Source organism: Hermetia illucens, chromosome 2 (assembly GCF_905115235.1).
Source record: "Hermetia illucens chromosome 2, iHerIll2.2.curated.20191125, whole genome shotgun sequence".
NCBI lineage: Eukaryota > Metazoa > Arthropoda > Insecta > Diptera > Stratiomyidae > Hermetia > Hermetia illucens.
In genome coordinates, this window is record NC_051850.1 from 86,963,468 (window position 1) to 86,986,992 (window position 23,525).

General features: G+C 39.5%; 1 protein-coding gene across 1 annotated transcript; it reads right to left on the reverse strand.

The window, feature by feature from the left end:
• On the reverse strand, nucleotides 1–23,428 carry LOC119650287 (aspartate aminotransferase, cytoplasmic). The gene is made up of 10 exons (XM_038052917.1): nucleotides 23,129–23,428; nucleotides 6,804–6,911; nucleotides 6,651–6,724; nucleotides 6,483–6,591; nucleotides 6,337–6,429; nucleotides 6,154–6,278; nucleotides 5,928–6,078; nucleotides 5,703–5,868; nucleotides 980–1,122; nucleotides 1–779 (listed from the first exon to the last, which is right to left on the reverse strand). The coding sequence occupies exons 1-10, from the start codon at nucleotides 23,238–23,240 to the stop codon at nucleotides 634–636; spliced, it is 1,227 nt and encodes a 408-aa protein (XP_037908845.1). The 5' UTR covers nucleotides 23,241–23,428; the 3' UTR covers nucleotides 1–633.
• Between the last annotated feature and the right edge of the window lie 97 nt (nucleotides 23,429–23,525).

The window sequence follows — 23,525 nt, forward strand, 5'->3', positions numbered from 1 at the left end:
TCAGGTTTTAAAGTTTCGCTTTATTCATGCACGAATTGCTACACCTTTAAACAAACGCCAACAACTTATTCATTATTCAAATACATTTTAGGAACGAGTGGAAAGTGAAATGCGATTCCAAATACTCACCATTTCATTTTAATCAATTTTTGAGTGGAATCATGCGGTCACATAATTCGAAATTATGCTTTTCAAATTAAGGTAATTAATATTGTGGAATTAGTGAGCATTTAGGGTGTTAATGTTCTGCATGAAAATGTGCGTACAAAGGAACAGTTGTGAATACAAGGCCTATTTCAAAATGGTAGAGTAAGTTTCATAAATGTTCAGTTTATCGGTTACGCAAATGATACTGTTCCCATCGCTGTTAGTTGTATAAAAGTGTCATTAGTAAAATACTTAACTGATTTTTTGTTTGTGGTATTCTCCCCTTTCCAATCAATTATCTCCATATAAAAATTTGAAAATCTGCATTGAAAAGTTGCTGTAAACAATTTCTTTTAACTAAAGTTCCGTCATTCCTATGGTCATAACATGCTATAAAATATTACAACTTTTTCGTAAATACATTAATAAGATGAAGAGGTAATCAGCTCTGCCAATTGCAATATAGGCCAGCTTATTGAAATTGACTTATAACTTGGGGCCGTTCGTAACAACAGCGTGAATGGCTTTGGCCACATACTCAACGTTTTTCTCATTCAACCCGCACATGTTAATTCGACCCGTAGACAACAAATATATATGAAAATCTGAAATCAGCCTCTTCACTTGAGCCTCTGCAAAGAGAAATCAAAGAAGAATTAATACGAAGTAATGGATTGCCTAGTTTTAAAATTTGCCATAAAAAGAAGCAAGAAAGATTGACGAAAAGCAAATTAAAACTAATTATGTAGACGACGTTAGACACACAACACTCCAAAAGTTATACATAAGATGATTATTTGACATTAGGTGTAGTAAAGAAACTTGAACATACCATTGAGTCCAGTATAGGAAAACATTCCGATTTGCTGAGTGATGTGCTCCCAGGTTCCGGGGGTGTTGAGTTTTTTCAGGAGATCGTAGAGCTTCTGTCGCATTGTGATTATTCGCGACGACATTGTTTTAATGCAATCCATCCTATAAAAAAACAGCAGTGAAAAATGGGAGAATAGATACAATAACACAAACTGAATACCCATAGTTAACTATGGGAAAACAAGTGACACGATATACAGTTGAGGATTATAGACCCGACGTAGAGATCAGACTAGTATGAAGAATGTATATATTAGCCAAAGAGCCTAGAAATGCATTGGCAAAAGGATTACATAACAAAGAGTGTGATGTGTAGTTTGGGTTAATGTTTGAATATACTGCTTCCGCTGAAACATCGAAAAGATAACATACTTGGACCCACAAAATTGATTACATTCGAATTTGTTACATGTTTTATTTGATTTTGCAGCTTTAATGTATACAAATCTACAAATAGTATTTCATAATTTTGTTACTTAGTAACCTCCGTTACAACATATTCCTGAGTTTGGTCAAAATTAAGCATATATTGAATTTAAATTGGGCGGCAAATGATCGCGTGATACATTTTGTGAGTTTCTCGTGTGAAGAGGTGTATTCGCTTTGTGAAAAGTTGTGTGTCAAATTAAAAATATTACCCAAATGTAGAGGTAGGACGTGCAAATAAATTCAAAATTAAGTATTAAAGCACTTGTATTACCGTACGTAGAGATGGGACAAGAGAACAAGAATTTGAGTCACAAAATTCGCGAAGAAAAAGAAGAGATGTTGCATAATGGTAAAACGCATTGACACATTTAAATAGAAGTTGGAGTCTCTCTTGATGACGTAAACAAAATCTGCCAAAAAAAAAACGATTTGACTGAAAGGAATAAGGCAGGCCTCAAGTGGATTCTTAAGGGGTATAAGAATGGGTAAAATAAAAATACAGACGAAATATGCCACAGCCGTCAACACATTGACAAACTGGAAATATTTTCAGAAAATGTTCAAAGAGCACTGCAAATGCTAGCCTTGCGAGCGCGCAAAAGATCCAAAGAACTTGCTAATAAATAAACATCAGAAAACACGGTTGACGTGTACATACAAACATAAAACCAGCTATAAAAATCTTTGCGTTTTTTAATACAAGGAGGCTTACGATTATGCCTTTCTACATACCTAGAAACTTAATTGTACACTATTTTTTGAGATACACTTTTACAACAAGTTCATTATGTCATTTGTGCCTCCCCTCTCTTTATCCATTCTCGAGAAAATGAAGATACAATTTTCCTATTTGGGTTCCGACAATGTTGTCCAGCTGATTTCGGGTTCAGAACAAATTCCACTTGCAAAATAATTACTATGATGGTTGAGAAAATAATTTGCAAGTTTCTCATTATAATAATAATAATAATCGTTGGCACAACAATCCATATCGGATCAGGGCCTTGAAGTGTGTTAGAGCACTTCATTCAAGACCGTAACGGTACACTACAGTACACTGTAGGAGGCAATGATTTGACTCCGGCACTCATCCACAGCTGAGTCGACTGGTATACGACGTCAAATCACTATACAAATCCCACTGCCACCAGCGAGATTTGAACCGCCACCTTCCGTACGACAGCCTTGTGCTCTAACCACTCAGCTATCCGGACACTCATTAGCTCAATATTTTCACATAAAATTTGTTTTAAAGTAAACGGAATGAATTAAATACATTAGCTTAGTTTAGTTTGGAAAACAAATCATACTTTCAAGAAGGGCTCAGTCTTAGGGATGAGCAACTGATAAGTGGGTCGACTAAATTGTGCTATTCAGCCATTGATGTAAAGGAGTCGACTCAGAAGAGTCGAGGACATCGAACCGCTTCAATTGATGCGACAAACATTAGCACACATTCAACGGCACAATGGGCATGCTGCCCATCCGACTCAGCAAGATGCAAGTCGATTCCATTGGTGGTACGAGATTGGATGGCTTGTTGATGCGGTGTACTGTGTACATCCATTTCTGTTTTGCAAATGCAGCAAAAATGAGTATTGTACGTAATTAGGTAGGTATGTTTACAGCGCAATCTTGTACCGTGCACGTTTACTATCGAAACGATCACTTTAAATTTTGTGTAAAAAAATGATAAGGTGCTATTGTCGGAAGCAGGAACTATATACAGGGTGTCAAAAAATCAACGATAATGCTTAAAGGACTGACAGACAAAGTTGATGGTTTTCGAGATATTGATTTCGAATTCGTCAAAATCGTTCTCTTGGATGAGATTTTCGAGTGTCACTCCTAAAAAAAGTCATATTCTTAGATTCAGATTTCAGATTTTCTATACTAATTTCATTTCATTAATCAAATAGCAACATTTGATTAACAATTCAAAATTTTTAATAGCAAATCTGTCTGAAGCTAAAGTATGACAAATTTTTATTTTGCATCCCCAAAGTTTGAATCCTCATACTGTAAAAAAAATTCCTAAGTTAACTTGGCCAGGGACTTGAAAAGATTACCACTTTTAATGTAGTTTTCAAAACTATGCAACACCTGCCAGGTATTCATTAACGAAAAGACGGCATCATCACTTTACTGAACAAAGAAGCCATTGTTCTAATAAACACGTACTGGGTGAGTCAATTGACCAACCACCTGTTTGCTTTAGACACACATATCTGTTTGCCTGTTGTCTGATACAGACTGTCTGATGTCTGAGGCAGCCTCCGGCATTTCTCTGATACAGAAGAGCAGACATCGTCAGAAGCAGACATTTATCAGAAACGGACATTTGTCTAACACATACATTTGTCTGACACAAATATTTGTCTGTTTGATGTCTGATACAGGCACAGACATTTACCTGACAAAAGCAAGAAGAAGAATATGTTATGTTTTTGCTTTCAAGTGCTTTCTCCTCCCAAGCAACTCTTCAGGCTTCAAAATATCTTTCGAGTTTATATGTACAACATGATCCGTACATATGTACAACATGATCAGATCACTAAGGCGTTAATATTCGCTATCCAGGCGAATGCTTACATTTCAATACAAAAAATTCGTATTCGCACTCGTAAATAAGAATACGTTTGTATTCACTTTCAGACGTGAGGATACAGACGTATTCGTTTCGCTTGTGCAAATACCGAGGTATTCACTTTTCGAAAACGAATGCATTCGTATTCGTATTTATAGAAAATCATCGAACGAATTTATTCGTATTCGTATACGAATACAAATATGTCCAAACTGAATAGCATATATTCCGTTTGTTTACTATTCAATTGCATGAAAAGTTAACTTTGTATCCTTCTGAATTAAGTAACAAAGACCCACCATTGTGTCTAAATTTTGTTGTTAAAGAGTAAGTTCCAATTTCTACTCTTTTTATTATAATTTCACTATTAACATATAAAATATTGATAATTCCCAATCCTATCTTTCTCCGTTTGTAGAAACTCGGGTATAATTAAGTAAGGGACCTGCCTCGAAATACCAAGGTGGGGTGGGACCTCAACAAGTTGACAAGTTTACAACAAACAAGACAGTGGGTCAACGCGATCGGAGAATAGATGGGTCCTCCCGGTATGGATGATTCCCTGTGAATCCTCGTCTCCCGGACCCGCGCGAGCTCGAATATCCAGGTCCAGGCGGAAATCACTGTTGCATCTGTGAGAAAAACTCGCAAATTTCCTTGTAGTCGGCCAAGAAGGACTGGAACGTCCAAGGGAGCTCACTAAATTTTCGAGCCTGGTTAGCATAGAGGCATGCAAGCGAATGTGACTAGCATATTTCAGTAGAGCTGCACATAGTTGCTGGTAGACCTCTACCGTCAATAACCACTAATCACTTGAACTTAAGTTGACGACCCTAAAACGCACAATAAAATTCTCATCCAACAATTCGAAAACAAATAGCAAAAGAAAGAATACAACTCAGGTAGCCCGAAGGAGATAAAAACACCGAATTGCCACATTATTCGGCATTAAGCGACTCATGTCTGCTATAGTAACCAACAAGAGTAAAACAATATAATTTCCACTTGAGCAGCACAAACTCGAAAAAAGTGCAAAGATTTCTACTGTATGACCTCGACAGTTGCAAAAAAAGGAACTGGAATAAATATACAAAATTTATGATCGAAAATAATGCTCAATGACCAAGAGAATGAGCACTAGAAGGCAATACGTTAACGTTAAGGGAATAGTTGTCTAAACTGGAAGTAAAATTGCGAAAAACCAGCACTTAAAGTAACATAGAGGTAGATGAGTTATCGTAAATTGTTTTAACGCTTTTTAATGAAGAAAAATAGAACACTAACCTCAAGGACAACCAAGAGATGAAGATGTCTCTACAACTTCTAACTTTACTCTAGCAAATTAACGAACATTTTTTAAATGTCACACCACGTGACGTCTATATCAACTTTGCATTATGAAAAATACCTTTCTTTTTAATTTCTGGAACTAATTTGCCTGCGTCACGATTTCGTTGTACAAAACAGGCAGCGCGCGAGAAAAGATACACTAATTCAAAGAGTACAATCTATGTAAATTTACACACAAGGTAACTGGAAATAGAAAACAATTTTAGGGGAGAGAAGCAGTAGATTTCATTGTCCATCATAACCTTAGCTTCGACGTTTTAGAAAACATTCACTGACTAAACTGTATCCCAAATAAAATCCATAATGTCTCACTTACCACTCTTCCCGTAGCTTAGGATCATTCAAAACGGTGCTGACTATGCGGCTTCCAAATGCAGGAGGATTTGAATACATTGCTCGTACCAATAGTGTAAATTGAGAGTGAACAGCAGCGGTGGTTGAGGCATCTTTTTGTACAATAGTTAGATTTCCAACACGCTCACCTAAATAGTCATTTCCGTAATCAATACGAATCCTTAATATGAATGTAATATATATTTACAATAGAGGCCGAAGTTCTTAGCAAATGATTGAGCACAAAACAATTCAAAGCCACGCTCCACAAAATAGCGAACAGCCCACGCATCTTTGTTTGGATCACCACTAGCGAAACCTTGGTAAGCAGAGTCGAAAAATGGGAACAATTTCTTTTTCTGGAAATTAAGATAAAATTATTATAAACTCAAATTTTAACAGATATAAGTGAAGTGGGAATATAATGGAATTACCTCCATCAAATCAGCAATTTGTTTCCACTGTTCTTGCGATGGGTCACACCCAGTTGGGTTGTGAGCGCAGGCATGCAAAATGATGACAGCATTTTCAGGAGCTTGTGATAAGTCCTCCAGTAGACCTTCATTTATATAAAGCATTTAATCATCTTCTTTATAAGCTGTTTTAAACTAATTTACCCGCAAAATCAATTCCTCTTGAACTCGGATCCCAATATCTGTAAGTTTTGGCTGTTGTAAATCCCGCACCCGTAAATACCTTGAAGTGATTCTCTATCGAGTAATAAATTTCACATAAAAGCAATAATAATATTTCACAAATATACCCCATGTAGGCTCCGAGAAGTAAAAGACGCGACGTGATAATTTCTGTGCTAAAAATTCAGCACCTAAACGCAAGGCACCTGTTCCTGAAAGTGACTGTACTCCAAAAGCCTAGAAAATTGTGGTCATTAACAACGCAAGAGAAAGAAATTTCAACAAGCATTTGTTACCCGGTTTTCAGCAAGTGCTGGGGATTTTTCGCCGAGCAATAATGTGGCAGCAGCTTTTGTAAATGCATCAGCTCCTGAAGGAATAAACATGATGGTAAAGTTCCACGATTAAATAAGATTCAAGCGGAACCCTTTTTCTGAGCTCGCACTTACCGCAAACTGGTAAATATTCGTGGTTAATGCTTTCATTTTGCGCAATGGAAATTTCAGTTTTCCGCACGACTGGTAAAACCCATGGTTTGCCCTCGTTTGTTCGGTATGCTGTTGGAATAAATGGATTAAATTTATGCAAAAGTTTAATTTTAGTAGAGTGTGACCGCGTAATAACACGAAATAAATGCAACCAAAGTTCGTCCAAGTAAATTCGAGAGTCGGATATAAGATGGAGATATGAAACATTTCAGAATGCATTGAATTGAAATTGCGATGTAGCATTTCAACGTTAGTTCGTATTGAATATTAATAATAATGTCTTACCCAATTAGCTGACAGAAGTTCACTGAGAAAAATATTTACGAAACATATTTCTGATCAATAAACATACGATTGTGAAATTTTTAGAATGTCGCAGGTATTTTTGGTAGAAGACGGATTCTTCAGCCTCCTCCTCTGTGGCAAGGCACCGTTTCCTTGAAGGTAGTTAATGGTCACCTTTACATAAATTTTGACTTGTTAAATGAGGATTCGGAATAATCTTTCGAGTTCCTTTTCAGGCTGCATTATTGTAGATTTTCCTGCAGGAAATTTGCACTGCATTTGGTTGATACCCCAAATCTCGATGGAAGAGCCTCTCAAATAAACTTTACTTAATACTTTTTCAAATGAAGTCTTCGATAAAAATATTTTTCTTTGACTTGAGAAATCGTCGTCAACAGCTCTACTATCAGTCCCTATCTCCACTTTCACGTGGCGATCGTTAGCAATTACTTGCTTAATGAAAAGCTACAGACGGAAAAGGGTGAAGGCGAGCCGAGACTTATTGTACTAATTGAGTCGCACTGAATAGATATTACAACAACGAACCCGACAAGGGACGAACGATTTCCGCATTTTCTCATTAACGTTCATGCGCCTACAAAGGAGACATTCTACGAGGCAGTATAGCGAACCCTCGAGCTTGTGATGATATCAAAATCACCATCATCAACGGCGCAACAACCTTTACCGGTCTCGGCCTGCCTTAATAAGGAACCCCAGACATCCCAATTTTAAGCCCATGTCAACCAATTCGATATGCCCAAAAGCTCTCTAGCGCCAGGCCTACGCCATCGCTCCATCTAAAGTAGGGCCAATATCGCTTTGTTTTTCTAACATAGATCCTCACCTATGCGGAGTAAATGACCTGCCGACCGCAACCTATTGAGCCGGGATTTATACAAAGCCATACGGTTGTATTATCTCCCATAAATTTCGTCATTATATAGGCTAAGGAATCAAAATCATCGAGATGTAACTTACTGCATGTGTGCATGATACAAACAAAACCTTAAAATCGATGCCTGGGAGATCCAAAAGGTCTGTGAACTCGAAAAATATAGAGACCAACCGCACTAGACGCGGCAGTTTTATCAAAAATTGAGCAAAACGAAGCCTTATACATGTCGATGCTCATCCTGCCCAGACAAAGAGGAAAATATGATTTCCAACAATATGGGCATTTTGAAACGATGGGTTGAATACTTTTATGAACTGCTTAACAACAAAAATATCGGTAAGTTGTAGATCCCGCCAACTGAAAACGGACAAATGATGCCACCACCAAGCAATGGAAGTACAGCCGAACTGGTTAAATATGGAGGCGTCCAATAACACCAAGCGGTTCATCAACTTATGCTGAAGGTGTGGAACAGCGAATCAATGCCTGACGACTGGCAACAAAGCATTATTTGTCCTATACATAAAAAGAGAGATATTACGCAGTGCTGCAATTAAAGAGATATTACGTTGCTGAGTACCATCCATAAGATATTCTCCACTATTTTGCTAGGCCGGATAGAACCATATACCCACATTTTAGGCCAATACCCAGGAAGCTTCCTGCCAGGCAAATCAGCAACGGATCAGATTTTCTCTTTGCGGCAAGCGATGGGAAAAACTCGGAATAAGGCCACTAATTGCATCATCTTTTCATCGACTTCAACGCCGCTTATGATAACATAGGCAGGGTTGAGGGTTCGGTATCCCAACTAAATTGATAAGACTGATTATGGTGACCTTGACCAATGTCCGAGGCCAGATAAAAGCAGCCGTATCATCCTCGTGACCATTCAACATCAACAACGGTCTAACACACAGCGAACCCTGGCCCTAAAAAAAATCATCCATGATACTCAGGTAAATGAGAGATACCATAATATTTGAGTGCAGCCAACTACTAACCAATGCTGACGATATCGACATCATGGGAGGAACAATCAGAAATGTAAAAACTGCTTTCATCCAGATCGAGCAGCCGGTGCGAGATCTTAGGCTGCATGTTAATGAAGGCAAGACGAAGGACAAGTGACAACGTCAGCATCAAAAACCAAGGAAGCAACAACATCAAATGACACTGTTCAAATGAGAACAATAAAGAAAAGAGACTATAACTTTGAAACCGTTGACAATTTCCTGTATCTACAGGGCAGTGCCAGCGAATTATGAACACCGCTGAGTTCAATACTGCTATGAAATTTTGTATATATAGTTTTATAGTATGTATATTTTTTTAATATACAGCAGTTTATTATTATTTGCCCACGTCTGCACTCTGCTGACACCAGAAAAAGTACCGTTATGTTTAGCTTTACGCTGAAAAGTGCTGCTGAACAGAAACATAGTAGAGCACATTTGCGTGTAGTTTTGTGGCATTATCATACATTTTTAAAATAAGCGATTTTTATTATGAAAACGTTTAACATCGCTGTAGGATCAATTATTAAATCAATAGGTTTTGACAGTAAGCGACATAAGAACGTGCATTTTCTTCAAGTTGTGGCAAAATCATATTATTGATCGTAGGGGTAGAAAAGCTGATATTCCAGCAGGAAAAAGGAACCATACCTGCTCTCATTCGTGATAAACAGCATAGTTATCGAGAAATTGTCCAATTAGAGACTGGTGGAGACTAGTGGAGTCCATTCGAACGTCGAATTGTCCTTCTGCTGAAACTGAAAATACATCAGCGATGATGAAAAAGATCCATTTGAATATCACAAAGCAGTACAAAATATTCACTGCAGCTGAGTGGGAAAAGGTGGGACTTGAATAGAAAGGAATTTCAAAGTATTTGCTATCACAAAAACATGTTGGTTTCTTAGCTCCTGTTTATTGATGGATTCACTTTGAAGGCATTAACAGACCAGTTTGTTTCCGTTCGATGACAATGAGGAGAAAAGACCCACCCTTCCTGCGGTAAAATAACTGTTAAACATCGTCATTTGCTGATGGTTTGGCGAGCGGTAATGAACAAAAACCTGGACCCTCGCACTTTGTGGAAGGCAGCAAGAACCAGCAACAATATTTAAAAGTCTGGTGGTCTTCCGCTATTTCAAAAACGACTGGAAACAATTAGAGATTCTACAATCATTATGCAAGGAGTGTTTGTCGAGTCTAAACATCGCCGCTCCTTCTTGACTACACTAGCCTTGTGATATTAACCCAATCGAAAATGGTTTCAAAACAAACGGCTTATGATAGGCAAAACCTTATGAAGAAAGTTTTAACTGAAAATATTCGCGAAATATGCCTGGGCAATACACTTATCCCTTAACGTATTGGATCTTGTGATCTTGTTCAAAACAAAGGTGGCTGGACAAAATATTAATGACTTTTAGATAAAAATAACTAAATTTTATTTAAAATCGCCAATTTTAATAAATTTACTGCCCTTTTATCTTTTTTGACACTTGACAAAACCTTATCAATAATAATAATAACTCCCCCGTAGTCGGTCCCAAGTCCGGTTGTGAAAAGAGGAGGGATGGATAGCTTCAGTCTGAATGGCTGTATGCCACCGCAGTGTTTCAGGGGGTAGGTGAGGAAAGTGCAGGAACTTTGAAGTCTTGCAGATTACACCAGACCACACCTGGCAGTTAGGTATAAAATGCAAATGCATCTAATGAGAAGAAGGAGAAACTTGAGGCTCGGTACGGATAACCGGTGGAAGTCATCTGACTTGGTGACTGGGTCGGGCTCTCGAAATGGACAGCACGGCGTCGAAACCGCTAGTCGTGATGCGATTCGACGTCTAGGCACGACGACGACCAGGAGCATTGCTCCGCCTGCTGCAGCTGTTTCGCCACAATCTGTGGCGACCACTTCAACAGGTTCGCGTAGGCAGCAGATGAAGTGGACTGAAGAAATGAACTTCATCATCTGCTCCTATTACAACCTCTTACCGCCCCTTGTTGCACCAGAGGTTCGTCGAGCGTTTCACGCATGCGACTGTGCAGCGAGTCGCAGATCAGTACCGCATTATAACTCGCAGCGACACAATCCCGGCCATCATCAGAGGCGTGTTCGACTTGTTTCGCGAGTTGAGTTTTTTTCAGATCACTCAACAAATCCCAATAGAGCGTCCAGATAGTGCAGTTTTCGATGACGGAAGCGATAAAATATTGGGGTGGACTTTGGAGGTTACCTGCCGAGCATGCTGAGTGGATCGCAGCCGAAGGCATCCGGCATGCCAATACCTCTCCATGAATTTTGCGGATGTTACCGAAGAAGAAGTGCGACGAGCCATAAGCAGCTCGAAAAACTGGAGGCGCCCAGGTCTGGATTGGGTGCAGAACTTCTGGTAAAAAAAGTTCACCAATATACATGGTCGGTTGGTACACAGCATAAATGAGGTCATGAGTCGGCCGGAGGAGTTTCCACTCTTTCTCACTGCGGGGATAACCTACCTTATCCCTAAGAAGGATACGATGCAGGACCCCACAGACACAAGACCGATTACTTGCTTACCAACCCTCTACAAATTCGGTTATGTCAAGCCTTTCGACAGCGTCCCGCATATCTGTCTGTTCGATGTCCTACATCTGCATCGCATTGATCCCAAACTAATAAAAGTTTTTGGTGACAGTCATAGAAGGGTGGCACACCACCTTATCGGTGCCTTCATCTAAGGATGTCAATACCTCAGAGCTTATCAATATACGGAGAGGCATCTCCCAGGAGGATTCGTTGAGTCCCTCTTTGGTTGTGCATGGCACTGAACCCCCTTTCATGGCTACTGAATGATGTTCAAAGGTATGGTTTTGCCATAAAGTATGGCCTACGTGCTAAATGCGAACTGACACACTTGATGAACTTAAATGATATCAAGTTGTATGCTGGTACTGACGACCATCTTAGAAGTCTCTTGCGAATAGTAGAAATGTTCAGCCGAGATATTCAGATGGAGCTTGGATTAGACAAGTGTCGAATCCAAACTATCCGCAAAAGCTCATCACAAGCCGCATGCCGGACATAGTATTGGTGACCTCCACATTAAAGCTATGACCGAGACAGACTTCTACAAGTACGAAAGAATTCTGCAAGGAAACCATGCTCGAGTTGTCGATCTGATCTTTCAAATTCTGCTGTTCGAATTCCTGCGACGTGTGAAGCTGGTGCTGAAATTAATGAAAGCTTGGAGCTTCCGAATAACCGTAGCGGTCGCTTTCCACGTGCAACTCCAGTGTAGAGAGAACATTGGCGCGGAACAGTCTCAACTTGATATTGGTTCAGTTGTATTTCCAAATGTTTGACAAAACAGCGAAGACAAATTTAGAACTGTCAATATGTTATAGTGTGCATAGTGTTTCCACCAAGCCTACTCGCCATCGTTCGCTGAAATGCGCTCCAACTGCTTCCAGGACTTTCCAAGTGCCCACACTCCTTTGCTATTCTTCACCAAGTCTTCTTGGAGCGACCCACTAACTGACCAAGGGGGCGTGGATTCTGTATGGCGTAGCCAGCGATTGTCATCCCTCCTTAATGTGTGGCATACTCAGTGCCACTTCAGTCTTCTGATCACATCGCCCACGGTAACAGGCTAGCTTACCCCGATGATACGCCGCAGACATGTTTGCACGAAGGCTAGCTTCTGAGTAACAGTGGAGGTCACTTTCCATTGTGCTACTCCCATATAGCAACACAGAAAGAACATTAGCACAGAACAATCTCAATTTGATATTGGTGCTGAGATAACTACATTTCTACACAGATTTTAAGCACTGAGGAAGGAAGAAACTGGCTCCCGAAATATCCATATCTACGAATAAATACAATAGGGTTGGTAATTTTTCATTTGCTACCTAATACACCTATCGCATGGATCGGGATTCCCCAGCAGCAACTGGGATAGTCATTGTATGCGTCAAATTTGATAAACCCCATACTCACAATAAATTTCTTTAGAATAGCTTTAATCGTTTATAAGTAAATTGTGCGTGGTAGCCAAGGTCAACTAATCAATTTTGATAAGCTTTCACTTCACCAGACTCAGTCACCTCAATGTAGATCCCGTTTGGATAGCCTTGCCGAATATTCAATTAAAACGTAGAAACTGCTTCATTTTCAGTAATAATTATCTTTTTTAAATAAAATTAATTAAAAAAAGTCAAGGCGATAGCAATCGAGGAGGAACTAGGGAATGAAGTCTCTATAATTTACCAAACGCTAATTTTATGAATGTAGAAGCGAAGAAAAGCTGAAAGCTGTTAAGCCACATAGAGACAAGTCACCAGTTGAACTTCATGATGCTTGTAATTAGGACAATATGAGCAAACCGCCAACAACTCATTGCCATTAATAAGAACATTATCAACGATCTTATTTAATTTATTGCCTTATCAAGATAAGTTCAATATAACATTGATAAGTTAAGTCTTTTCAGATGAAAAGTCAATTGCTACAATGTGGTATAATAAATTTATAAGAAATACTTTCTTAATAGAGATGTTTGGATACGAGTCTGTACATGAAAAATAATCCATTTCACTTTCCAATTCGATAAATTTTGGGTTATTTATAAACATATAACAACAATGTACATGACAATGCCAAAGGTAAAATATTTCTATCAAAATGCGTCTGTGTATTGTGGAGTGCACTTATATGAAGCATATAATACATATTCGCACAGAAAAGAAAAGACGCCGAATGCATCACTTGCATAACCACAGACATTGTATATAAGTATCTGGTATCTACACACATCGTGTGATGCCTATCTGGCGAGAGATATTATAAATACTCCGTCAATAGCCACTGCCACTGTGTGATATTTAATCACCACTTCAGCTCAACTGATTCTGATGAGCGATTTGGGAATGTTTGCAAGTAATGCACTTGATATCACTTGATAAACAATTCCAATTGTTTCTAACGAACACTCATAGCAACTGTGTTGTCTACAACATTGACACACATAACATAGTAATCATTGCTATTGATATTATAAAGCTCTTGGTAAAATGCAAAACTCAATTGGTCCAAAGTTTTAGGGTAGGCCTACGGAACTGTATTAATGGGGAAAGCAGACAACACTCCATCCCTTCCTTTGGTCCCTGATTCAGTGTTGTGTAAACTCCATTATCTCCAACGGGAATTGTCATCATTGGTCGTTTATTTAGCAAAATAGAGCACTACTTATGAACACCACCACCATATTTCAATTCTCTTTCATCAATTTTCAACTGATATCTATAAATCACTGAAGCATTTTTAAAGTAGTATCAACATTTCTTGTTTGGAATGGAGGGAGCCCTGCATCTGCTAACCACTTCGGTCACGCTGCTCCCAGGGCAGAGGCAGCGCCTGATGAGTTGCCTCTGCCCTGGATGAAACCGTAGTCATCTTTTTAAAATAGTATCAATGATTATGCTGCAACGCTGCATGAATTCCACAAGGAAGGCTTCCCTAAATTTGAATTAAGTGCACCAAATTCAACTTCAAACATCGTTAAAAAAATCGGGAAACCGGAAGCTTGACGCTTCAGGTATAAAAGGTTTTGTGTTTCCCTATGTGAGCAGCATAAGGTAGTTCTCCATTGGCTGATAGGATTGACCCGAGATATTTAAATCGCTCAGTTCTGGGCAGGTTACTACCATTGCCAGAACTGAGCAATTTAAATATCTCGAGGGGCAGGTTACTACCACTGTCAGAACTCAGCGATTTTAATATCTCGAGTTAATGCTATTACCCAATAGAGAACTGTGTAATGAAATTGCTTCACGCATTAACGCAACCTGGATGAAGTGTCATTCCACAACTGATGTTTTTTGGGATCGACGTATCAGGGCACGTCCGAAATTTAAAATTTACTGCAATGTCGTTCGTCTGCCGCACTCTATAGTTCTGAGTGTTGGCCGACTATAAAAGACAATGAACGGTGCTTGCGGTAATGGGGACGAAGATGTTGCATTGCACTGGTGGCGTAACATGTTTTAATCACGTCTGAAATGAGAATATCCGCGATCGATATGAGTTTGCACCGATCGTGGAATAACTGCGAAAGAGCCATTTTCGATGGAGTGGTCACGTAATTTACGCTAATGAGAATTCACTTATCAATATTGGTCTGAACATCGAAGCAACCAAAAAGCCGGCAGAAACAACGGTGGCTTGATACGCTGGACGGGGATTTAAAGGCCTCGCGATTACATCCTGATCGGGCATTTGATAAAATAAAACGACGAAACTGATCACAACGAGCCAACCCTGCTTGTGAACGGGACAAAGACTGAAGAAAAAGAAAAAGATGTGAGGAGCGACGAGTGCCCGACAGCTCCGTGTCACATAGCTAAAAATTCCATTGCACTCTATTTTTTAGAAAGCGATTTAAATAAATCGTTTGATGGAAACCCCTGTATAATGATGATAATAGTCAACCTCATACGATTCACACTCTGAGTTTAATACTATTAGCAAATGCCAAGAATATAACCTACATCAAACACAAACAAGTCGGAATACCGGAAGCTCGCGCTTCGAGTATAAAGGTTTCGTGTTCATCTTATGTAAGAAATTTCAACGCACATTTTTCTATCCGTATATAACTACAAATCCAACATAATCCTTCATATTTTTCCAAACTACGAGACATACATATATATTGCAGCCATAGATATTACGCTCACCCTAAACAAACAAACGCCTATTTCCGAATACTGTACACATATATTCACGTATATAAATTGATCGTACCCATATTTCCGATTTACTTCTTATATCTATTTAAATTAGGCACTACCCCCAAAGTTCATTAGCACGAATATATTATATACCTACATACACACATGTCTGGTTGACAAATAACTAAAAAGCTAAAACAAAATAATTCTCTGCGACCCCATTCATAAGAACTCATTTCGTTGTGGTATTGACGAATTAATATGTCATGATGACGTCATGCAGGTTGTAAAGTGTACGAAATTCACAAAAAATTGTAAGGTTTCACCTCCTATAACTTTGTTAATAATAGTTGGATTTTCTTCAAACTTGACCAAACTGTGTATTATGTCCTTCATTACACGCATGCCAGTACTTCTGGGATGAACATAAGGGTTGTGCCGAGTAAATTTTTAAAATGTAGAAATATAGTATATATTATTAACTTTATTTGTGCTGATATCGGAACCGGATATATTTTGAGGCTTAGATTTCGTAGAGATGCACCACTGTGATTTTTTTCAGATTTTTCTATTGGATAGGTTCTGAAAACGAGACCTGTTACACTTTTTGGGGGTCATATTTTGAGCCCTCACTCCCCTATGTTTCACACAATATCAAATATTGAACCAGTTTCGAAAGAGACCTTTCATTTGAAACCCCACATGGCTACATTCTGGGAAAAAAAAATGTGCACCCTCCATTCACATGTATGGGGAGCCCCCCTTAAACTTAACACAAGATGGCGCCACCTATTGCATGTAAAGGGAACACCAGATGGCAGACTCTCACTAATTTTCGTGATAATCGGTCTAGCCGTTTCCGAATAAATCGGGTGTGACAGACAGACAGACGGACAGACAGACACCGTCTCGATTCTAATAAGGTTTTGTTTCACAAAAGGCTGGAGAGAATTAGAGTCTTTTTGAATGGAATTTTAATATTTCACTCGAATGTCAATTATTCTCGTTAATTATGACGTCAGCATCTTATTTGTATGGCGTAGGATGCTGTTAATTCGCATGAAATTGATAAGTTTGAACTGCTATAACTTTGACACTAATAGTTGGATTTTCATGAAACACGTTTATACACGAGGCTGTCCTGCCGGTCCAAAATTTAGTACACTCAGGATGAACCTAAGGAGATTTTTTTAGTCAATTTCTAAAAGTTGATAATGTACTATTAGTAAATGTATTTGAGCAGATACCGGAATGGGAGATCTCTCGAAGATTAGATTTCATAAGTGGTTTACACAAAACCTTAAAAAGGGCTGGGGAGAAGTAGATTCTTCATAAATGCGACCTTAATATTTCACAGGAATGTCAATTATTCTCGCTAATTATGACGTCAACATCTTATTTGCATGGCTTTGGAAGCAGTAAATTTGAAGTCCTCGGATGAATTTAAGGGGGGTTTTTCAGTAAATTTCTAAAAGTTAGTAATATCCTATTAGTAAGTTTATTTGAGCAGATATCGGAATGGGACATATTTTGAGGCCTTGATTTCATCTAAGCGGATTTTTTCGGATTTCTAGGTTGGGTAGTTTCCGAAAATTAGTCCTGTCTCACTTTAAGTGCGTACATTTTGACTCCTTACTCACGCACTTTGCAATTCACGCCAAAACTAATAGTTTCGGAAAGTACAAATCGAGACCTTTCATTTGATACACTACGCGACTATATCAGGTGAAAAATTTTTTGAATCCCCCCTTTGCATGTATGGGAAGCACTCGCTGTATGCGTGGAATTTCATAGTTCGCATCTGTCCACCAAATTTCGTTCGGATCTTTTTAGCCGTTTTGGAGAAAAGTGCGTGTGACAGACAGACAGACATTGAATCGATTTTAATAAGGTTTTGTTTGACACAATACCTCAAAAAGGATACGGGAAACCTACAGAATACATAATCGAGAAACACACTTCGACCATATGATAGGATTCATGGTTTTGTTGGCAGCTAACACAGAAAGTCAAGGCTTGTAGAATTTTGCATCTTTCACCATAACGTCATAGATGCTGGAGTTTTTAAGAACAGAACTTATAAAGTCAGCAAATTTCAATTAAACAGAAACGATCCATAATGCATTGCTATTAGCAGAAAATTAATCATCATGAGAACCATCTAACATCTTATATGATTGCGATAACACGAAGAAAGCTAAAAAATCTCTAGCCTACGAATGCTACATAAAACAGGAGCCATAACATAGCTGAATAAGCCACCACACTAGAATGAAATGAAGTATCGAAGTTATTTGCAAAGTCATGTTTGTGAACCGGGGAATACTAAGAGAATTTCTGTAATAACATCCACCTAACGGGATGTTTAACAGTGCGTTGGATATGCGATTTTAAGCATATCGACAACACTCGCTTATGGATATTCCACATCCGTCAGTAAAAATTATATTAAAAAAGTACCATCGGTAATCTCGGCGGCACATTACTAACGTTTTTCAATGTGACTCTTGCCCAAAAAAAGCTTCGTCACTATCCTGCGATATCTGTAACTAGAAGCAATTAATCTTAGTTGCATTACCATCAAGTTAACCAAGGAGATTCTCTTCGCTCCAGCAGGTATCGAGCTCAGCGCAACGTTACAGTTGGATCGAAAATTCGAGCGAATATCCTGCCCCGGCTTCAGTAGTTGATCCAATGTGAAAAATCATCAACTATTTTCGTCTCATATTACCGATCAATTAGCTCACAAACGAAGTACCAGCCTGGAAGGAAGGAGAATTTGAATGATATATCAGGGGCACATATGGTTGCAATCTTCTTTCCGCCACAGCGTTAGACATATAAGAGAATCCTCACACAGGCTCTAGAGGTTATTCAGAAAACAAGTCGGAATATCGGAAGCTGGACGCGTCTGGAATGAAGGTTTTGTGTTCATTTTGTTTCCATTCGTACAAAGCTAAAAGTTCATATGAATTCACTTTATGTGATCATGACGTTGTACACACCTTAGATTGCGACAAATTCACGTGAAATACAAAACTTCGATCTTCTATAACTTTGTTAATAATAATTTATTTTTTTTTCAAACTTAACGAAATTGTGTATTAAGTTACTTCGAGGATGAACCAAATACCGAAATATGCTGTTAATAACTTTATTTGAGCAGATATCCGAATGGGATGTATATTGAGGCCTAGATTTTATATAGGTGCACCATTGTGATTTTTTTCAGATTTTTCATTTGGTTAAGTTTTGAGAACAAGACCTGTTACACTTTTCGGGGAATACATTTTGAGTACTCACTCCCCTACATTTTTCGGAATGTCAGAAAAAGTTTATCATATTCTGTAAAAATAAATGTTATATCCCTTTTTCACATTTATGGGGAGCCCCCTTAAACTCAACACAAAACGGCGCCACTTGCTGTATGGAAAGGGTTTCACAGACCACATGTTCCTACCAAATTTCGTGGCAATAGCCTCAACCCTTTCCGAATAAATCGGGTGTGACAGGCAGACGAACAGACATTGAATCGATTCTACCAAGGTTTTGTTTTACACAGGACAAAGGAGGAGGACAAAGGCAAACTCTTTACGATCGGAATAGACAGATTCGTTAACATTCCGGTGTATGCACAATAGAAGAAGGATGCTTTGGAGAACGCATCGAGTTGAAAGCCTACCAAGATCCCTAACGAAATCACGAAGGCCGAAAGAGCAGCATCGAACAGAGTAGTGGATTGCTGCCTATTGAGGAATACAAATTTGACGACTTAGACGTGGATCTCCTAAGGCTCAAGGTGGACAGTGGATTACAGTAATGTGCCATTTCAGAAGGGGAGGACGATACTTCGACATTGGAGACAATCGAGCCAAGCCCACTATAGTGTCATTCAGTAGAAAGCGCAAGCCTGATAACTTATACTGCACGACATAGAAGTCAAACGAGAAACACAAATTTGGGAATTACACTAGACCGAAAACTACTCTGGAGGACGTATATCGGGATCATATATATGTCTTCAAGCAGGTGCCAGGGAAGAAATAGAGGTACATCTCGAAAGTACTACGTTGCAGTTGGAGTATACTTAATACCAGATGCTAAGCTTTTTTTTCTAAAAACTTCTAGGAGATATTGTTGTATTTTTTTCGGTATTCAATATAGCAATTAGATTTCGAATTTAGAAAACAATCATATGTATATAAGTAGACATCTTGTACATTTTTTGATACATTAAAACTGTCGCTCTACCTGCTTTTAGCTCCTGTTTTCCCGCGTCTTAACTTGCGCCCAGCCTAAGGGTTATTTTCAAACTAACAGAATCTCGGCAGATGCCAGATTTCTTTATACTAGCAGCAAGCGTCAATTTATTAGGGCCCTAATGATGATGGCCGGTGGTAGATTAATGGGAAAATCGGTCGAGAACTCCCCGCAACATCGAGCAAATTTGCAGAATATATATTTCTGCATGGTTTGAACCAGACTGTGTGAGAGTCCCAGAGGATCAAGGCAAGCTGTGAAAGATTTAGGTGTAATACTAGTAGCTAACGATAAATATGGGAACTACAACCACTCTTTCGAGACGTCAAATTTCTTTGATTTCTCCAGCCAATGGCCAGCATATCAATAGCATAGATGGAGCGACTCGTCTTGTCAACTAATAGCGCGTCATTCTTGTTGCACGGTATATGGCGATCAGTTAGAACTTGCCGGTCTCTATACATGCCCTAAACAGAGGTATCGAGCACCACCTGCAGGGCAGACATGTTCCCGTGATCGGCCCATGCTTGTATCCAAGGTTTATTTTTATTTAGTATTATGCCTGGTCGTATTGCCTGAAATGAAATGATCCAACAACAAACATTCTGCACTGACCATCCTCCACTCGGTTTTTCATTATGACCTTTTTATAATCTTCGATAGCAACCACGCCGCCTTGGATGGCATACATAAATCCGTTCATCTCAGCAAAAAGCCTATTTGGGGGCAAAGCCATCTATTCGACAAATGGAGATCGATAAACGACTGCCAAAGACAATTTACTTGTTTACCGTGCATTAACTTCGACTTCCATTCATCGGTATGCTCTTGACCTGACTTCACTACACTCAGAGTATTGAAACATCGATCCTTTAAGTTGAGTCAATCAATCAATCAATCAAACAAACAGTCGAATGCAAGGAAGTCACCTATTCTTTACTGTCACAATAAGCGCGCAGCCAATCGACTTAGCGGTGATTCGCTGCGTCAACCACTCCCCTCCCTACGATGTCATGAGTCAGGTTCATCCGCTCCATCGCAAAAATTGGATCATGCATTGGGAATTTTTCCAGATAGATTTTCGCCCACGGTAATATTCCGAATGCATATGCCAGTGAAAGAGTAGGAAATACATTCATTCAAGAGCATCCTTCGAATCACCAACTCGAGCATGGATTCCTTATAGAATTGCTAGGTATTTGTAGAAGTCTTTCCCGTCCATAGTTTAGATGTGAAGGTCACTAATGTTATGTCCGACTTCGGCTCGTAGTGATCTTTGGGGATGACTTGAATTCCACTCTTGTCTAAACCAAATTCCTTTCAGATATCACGGCTAAAATTGTCTACCATTCGTAACAGACTCCTAAGATAGTCATTAGTACCAGCATACAACTCAATGTCATCTAAATGCATCAAGTGTGCTAGCTCGCACTTTGCACGTAGGCCACAAAATCATGGCCTTTACCATCATTCATACCCATGTAAAGGGGGTTTTGTGCTATCCAGAACCGAAGAGGACTCAATGAATCCCCACTGGAAAATGCCTCCCCCAATTGTGTATGGGCTCTGAGGTGCTAGTGCCCTCAAATGAATGCACTGACGAGGCGATATGCCACCCTTCCATCAACATCGCCAAAAACAAATTTATGGAAGAATAGGGTCAGAAGCATCGTCCTCTCTACATTGCCTTCCCGCATTTATGGTAGCCATTTACCGCGTGCCACCCAAATTCATATGGTAAGCGCTGCGACAATACCTAGTGCAGAGGACCAAATGCACTGCGTTTCCACCGCGATTCGAAAAGTAAGGTCACCTCACGGTAATGGAGACAATGATATTATGCTAGGTCCGTGGTGTAATGCACTAAGATCACATCCGAAACGAAGACACTTGCCATTGATGTGGGGTTTAATCTATGCTGAACATCGATTGAAACAGCGATAACTCAACTGAATGACGATTAGATGGGACTTTAGGACCCCTCGATTCCAACCGGACTAGGACTACGAACGAGAGAAGTAGCGAACCCAATCTAGGCGTCTTTTCTACTAGGATCGCCACATCCTAATCCTTCTTCTTATGCAACCATTTTCCAGTTGGTTGTATTCATTTTCAATGTCTTATATAAACTTTATTCAAAATATGTTGAATTATATTTTATATTTCAATACTGCGATCCATACAGATGCACCGATCGTGGATAAATTGTGAGAGGCGTCTTCGCAATTCGCGCAAACGATAATTCATTTGCCAAAATTAGTCCGAACATCGAAGTCAATGGCAAGTGACCAAAAGGCCGACCGAAACAACGGTCGCTTGATACGCTGGATGGTCGATGAGCCGACCCCGCTTGTGAACGGACAAAGGCTAGAGAAAAAAAAGAAGATACAATTCGTTAGTGATCTTGCCCCTTGGGGACTTCGAAGTCCGTACAATTTCTGAATTTTTCGACATAAGAATGCTAGCAATTTGGACTTTGTTGCACCCACACAGCATGAAGTAAAGTACAGAATATAGAGTTCCGTGCTGGTATGAGCGGCCATAATAGAAAAGGTGTTTCAACATTGATAAATTGTGCGACTCTACTGAGCAAAAGCTGCACAGAATATCGGTTATTACTATTGCCCATTGACCGACCACACCGCATACGTTTCAAGCTATTTCTGAAATAGCTTTAGAGATTAGCTTCCTTTGGTTACTATCGTTTCTTGTAATCTCTGACGACAGCGATCACTCCACACAAATCAACGAATCTATTGACCCTGGACCATTCTCACATATTTTCCGACTGTAAAACGTAAAGATTCTCGGGTTGAGTTGCACTTGAGCCCCACATCCACAATGAACAGCTAATTCCACGTAGGCGCTCTGCAAACTTTGAAGTGTCCTCACATCAACTGCAATTGCTCTCCAAGTATTCCGCGCAAAAGTTTGAAGATTCTTTTAATTACGCAATCAGCGGCCTATGCAAGTTCGCCTATTTTGGCGACCTTCACATTGACCTGGCTGGCACTGGGAGCCGCAAACACAAAATCCTCGCATCGGCCAGAACGGCTTCGCGTTCTAATTGCATGTAATTGCACCCTGGTTAGGGTGCTGTTTACTATCCTATTTACTTACCACCCACCCCCAGGTTGACCTTGTCGGGGCAGCTGTCTTCCAGGCATTGCTTATTCAGGGCAAAAACCTCGATTGGTGGTCCTTGCTCGATTCCACTGAACATGGTACTCATTTTTGCGCGGAGTTAGTAAAATGCGGCACGATTACTACGCGGGACTGAACGGAACAAGAAACCACTGGTCAAATTATCTGAACGACACGAAGCAACCTCGCAACTGGCTACTGACAATACCGCTCGGCGGAGCATATAAAAACGTTTATGCAAGTTGTGACGTTCGATTTGCGGATTTGCGTTAATCACGAATGACAGTTTGCTGATTGAATGGAAGTTGAACATTTTCCAATTCAATTGAAGCTTGATGTTAGTTAGGGCGCAAGCCATTTAGCTTCTCCTTAA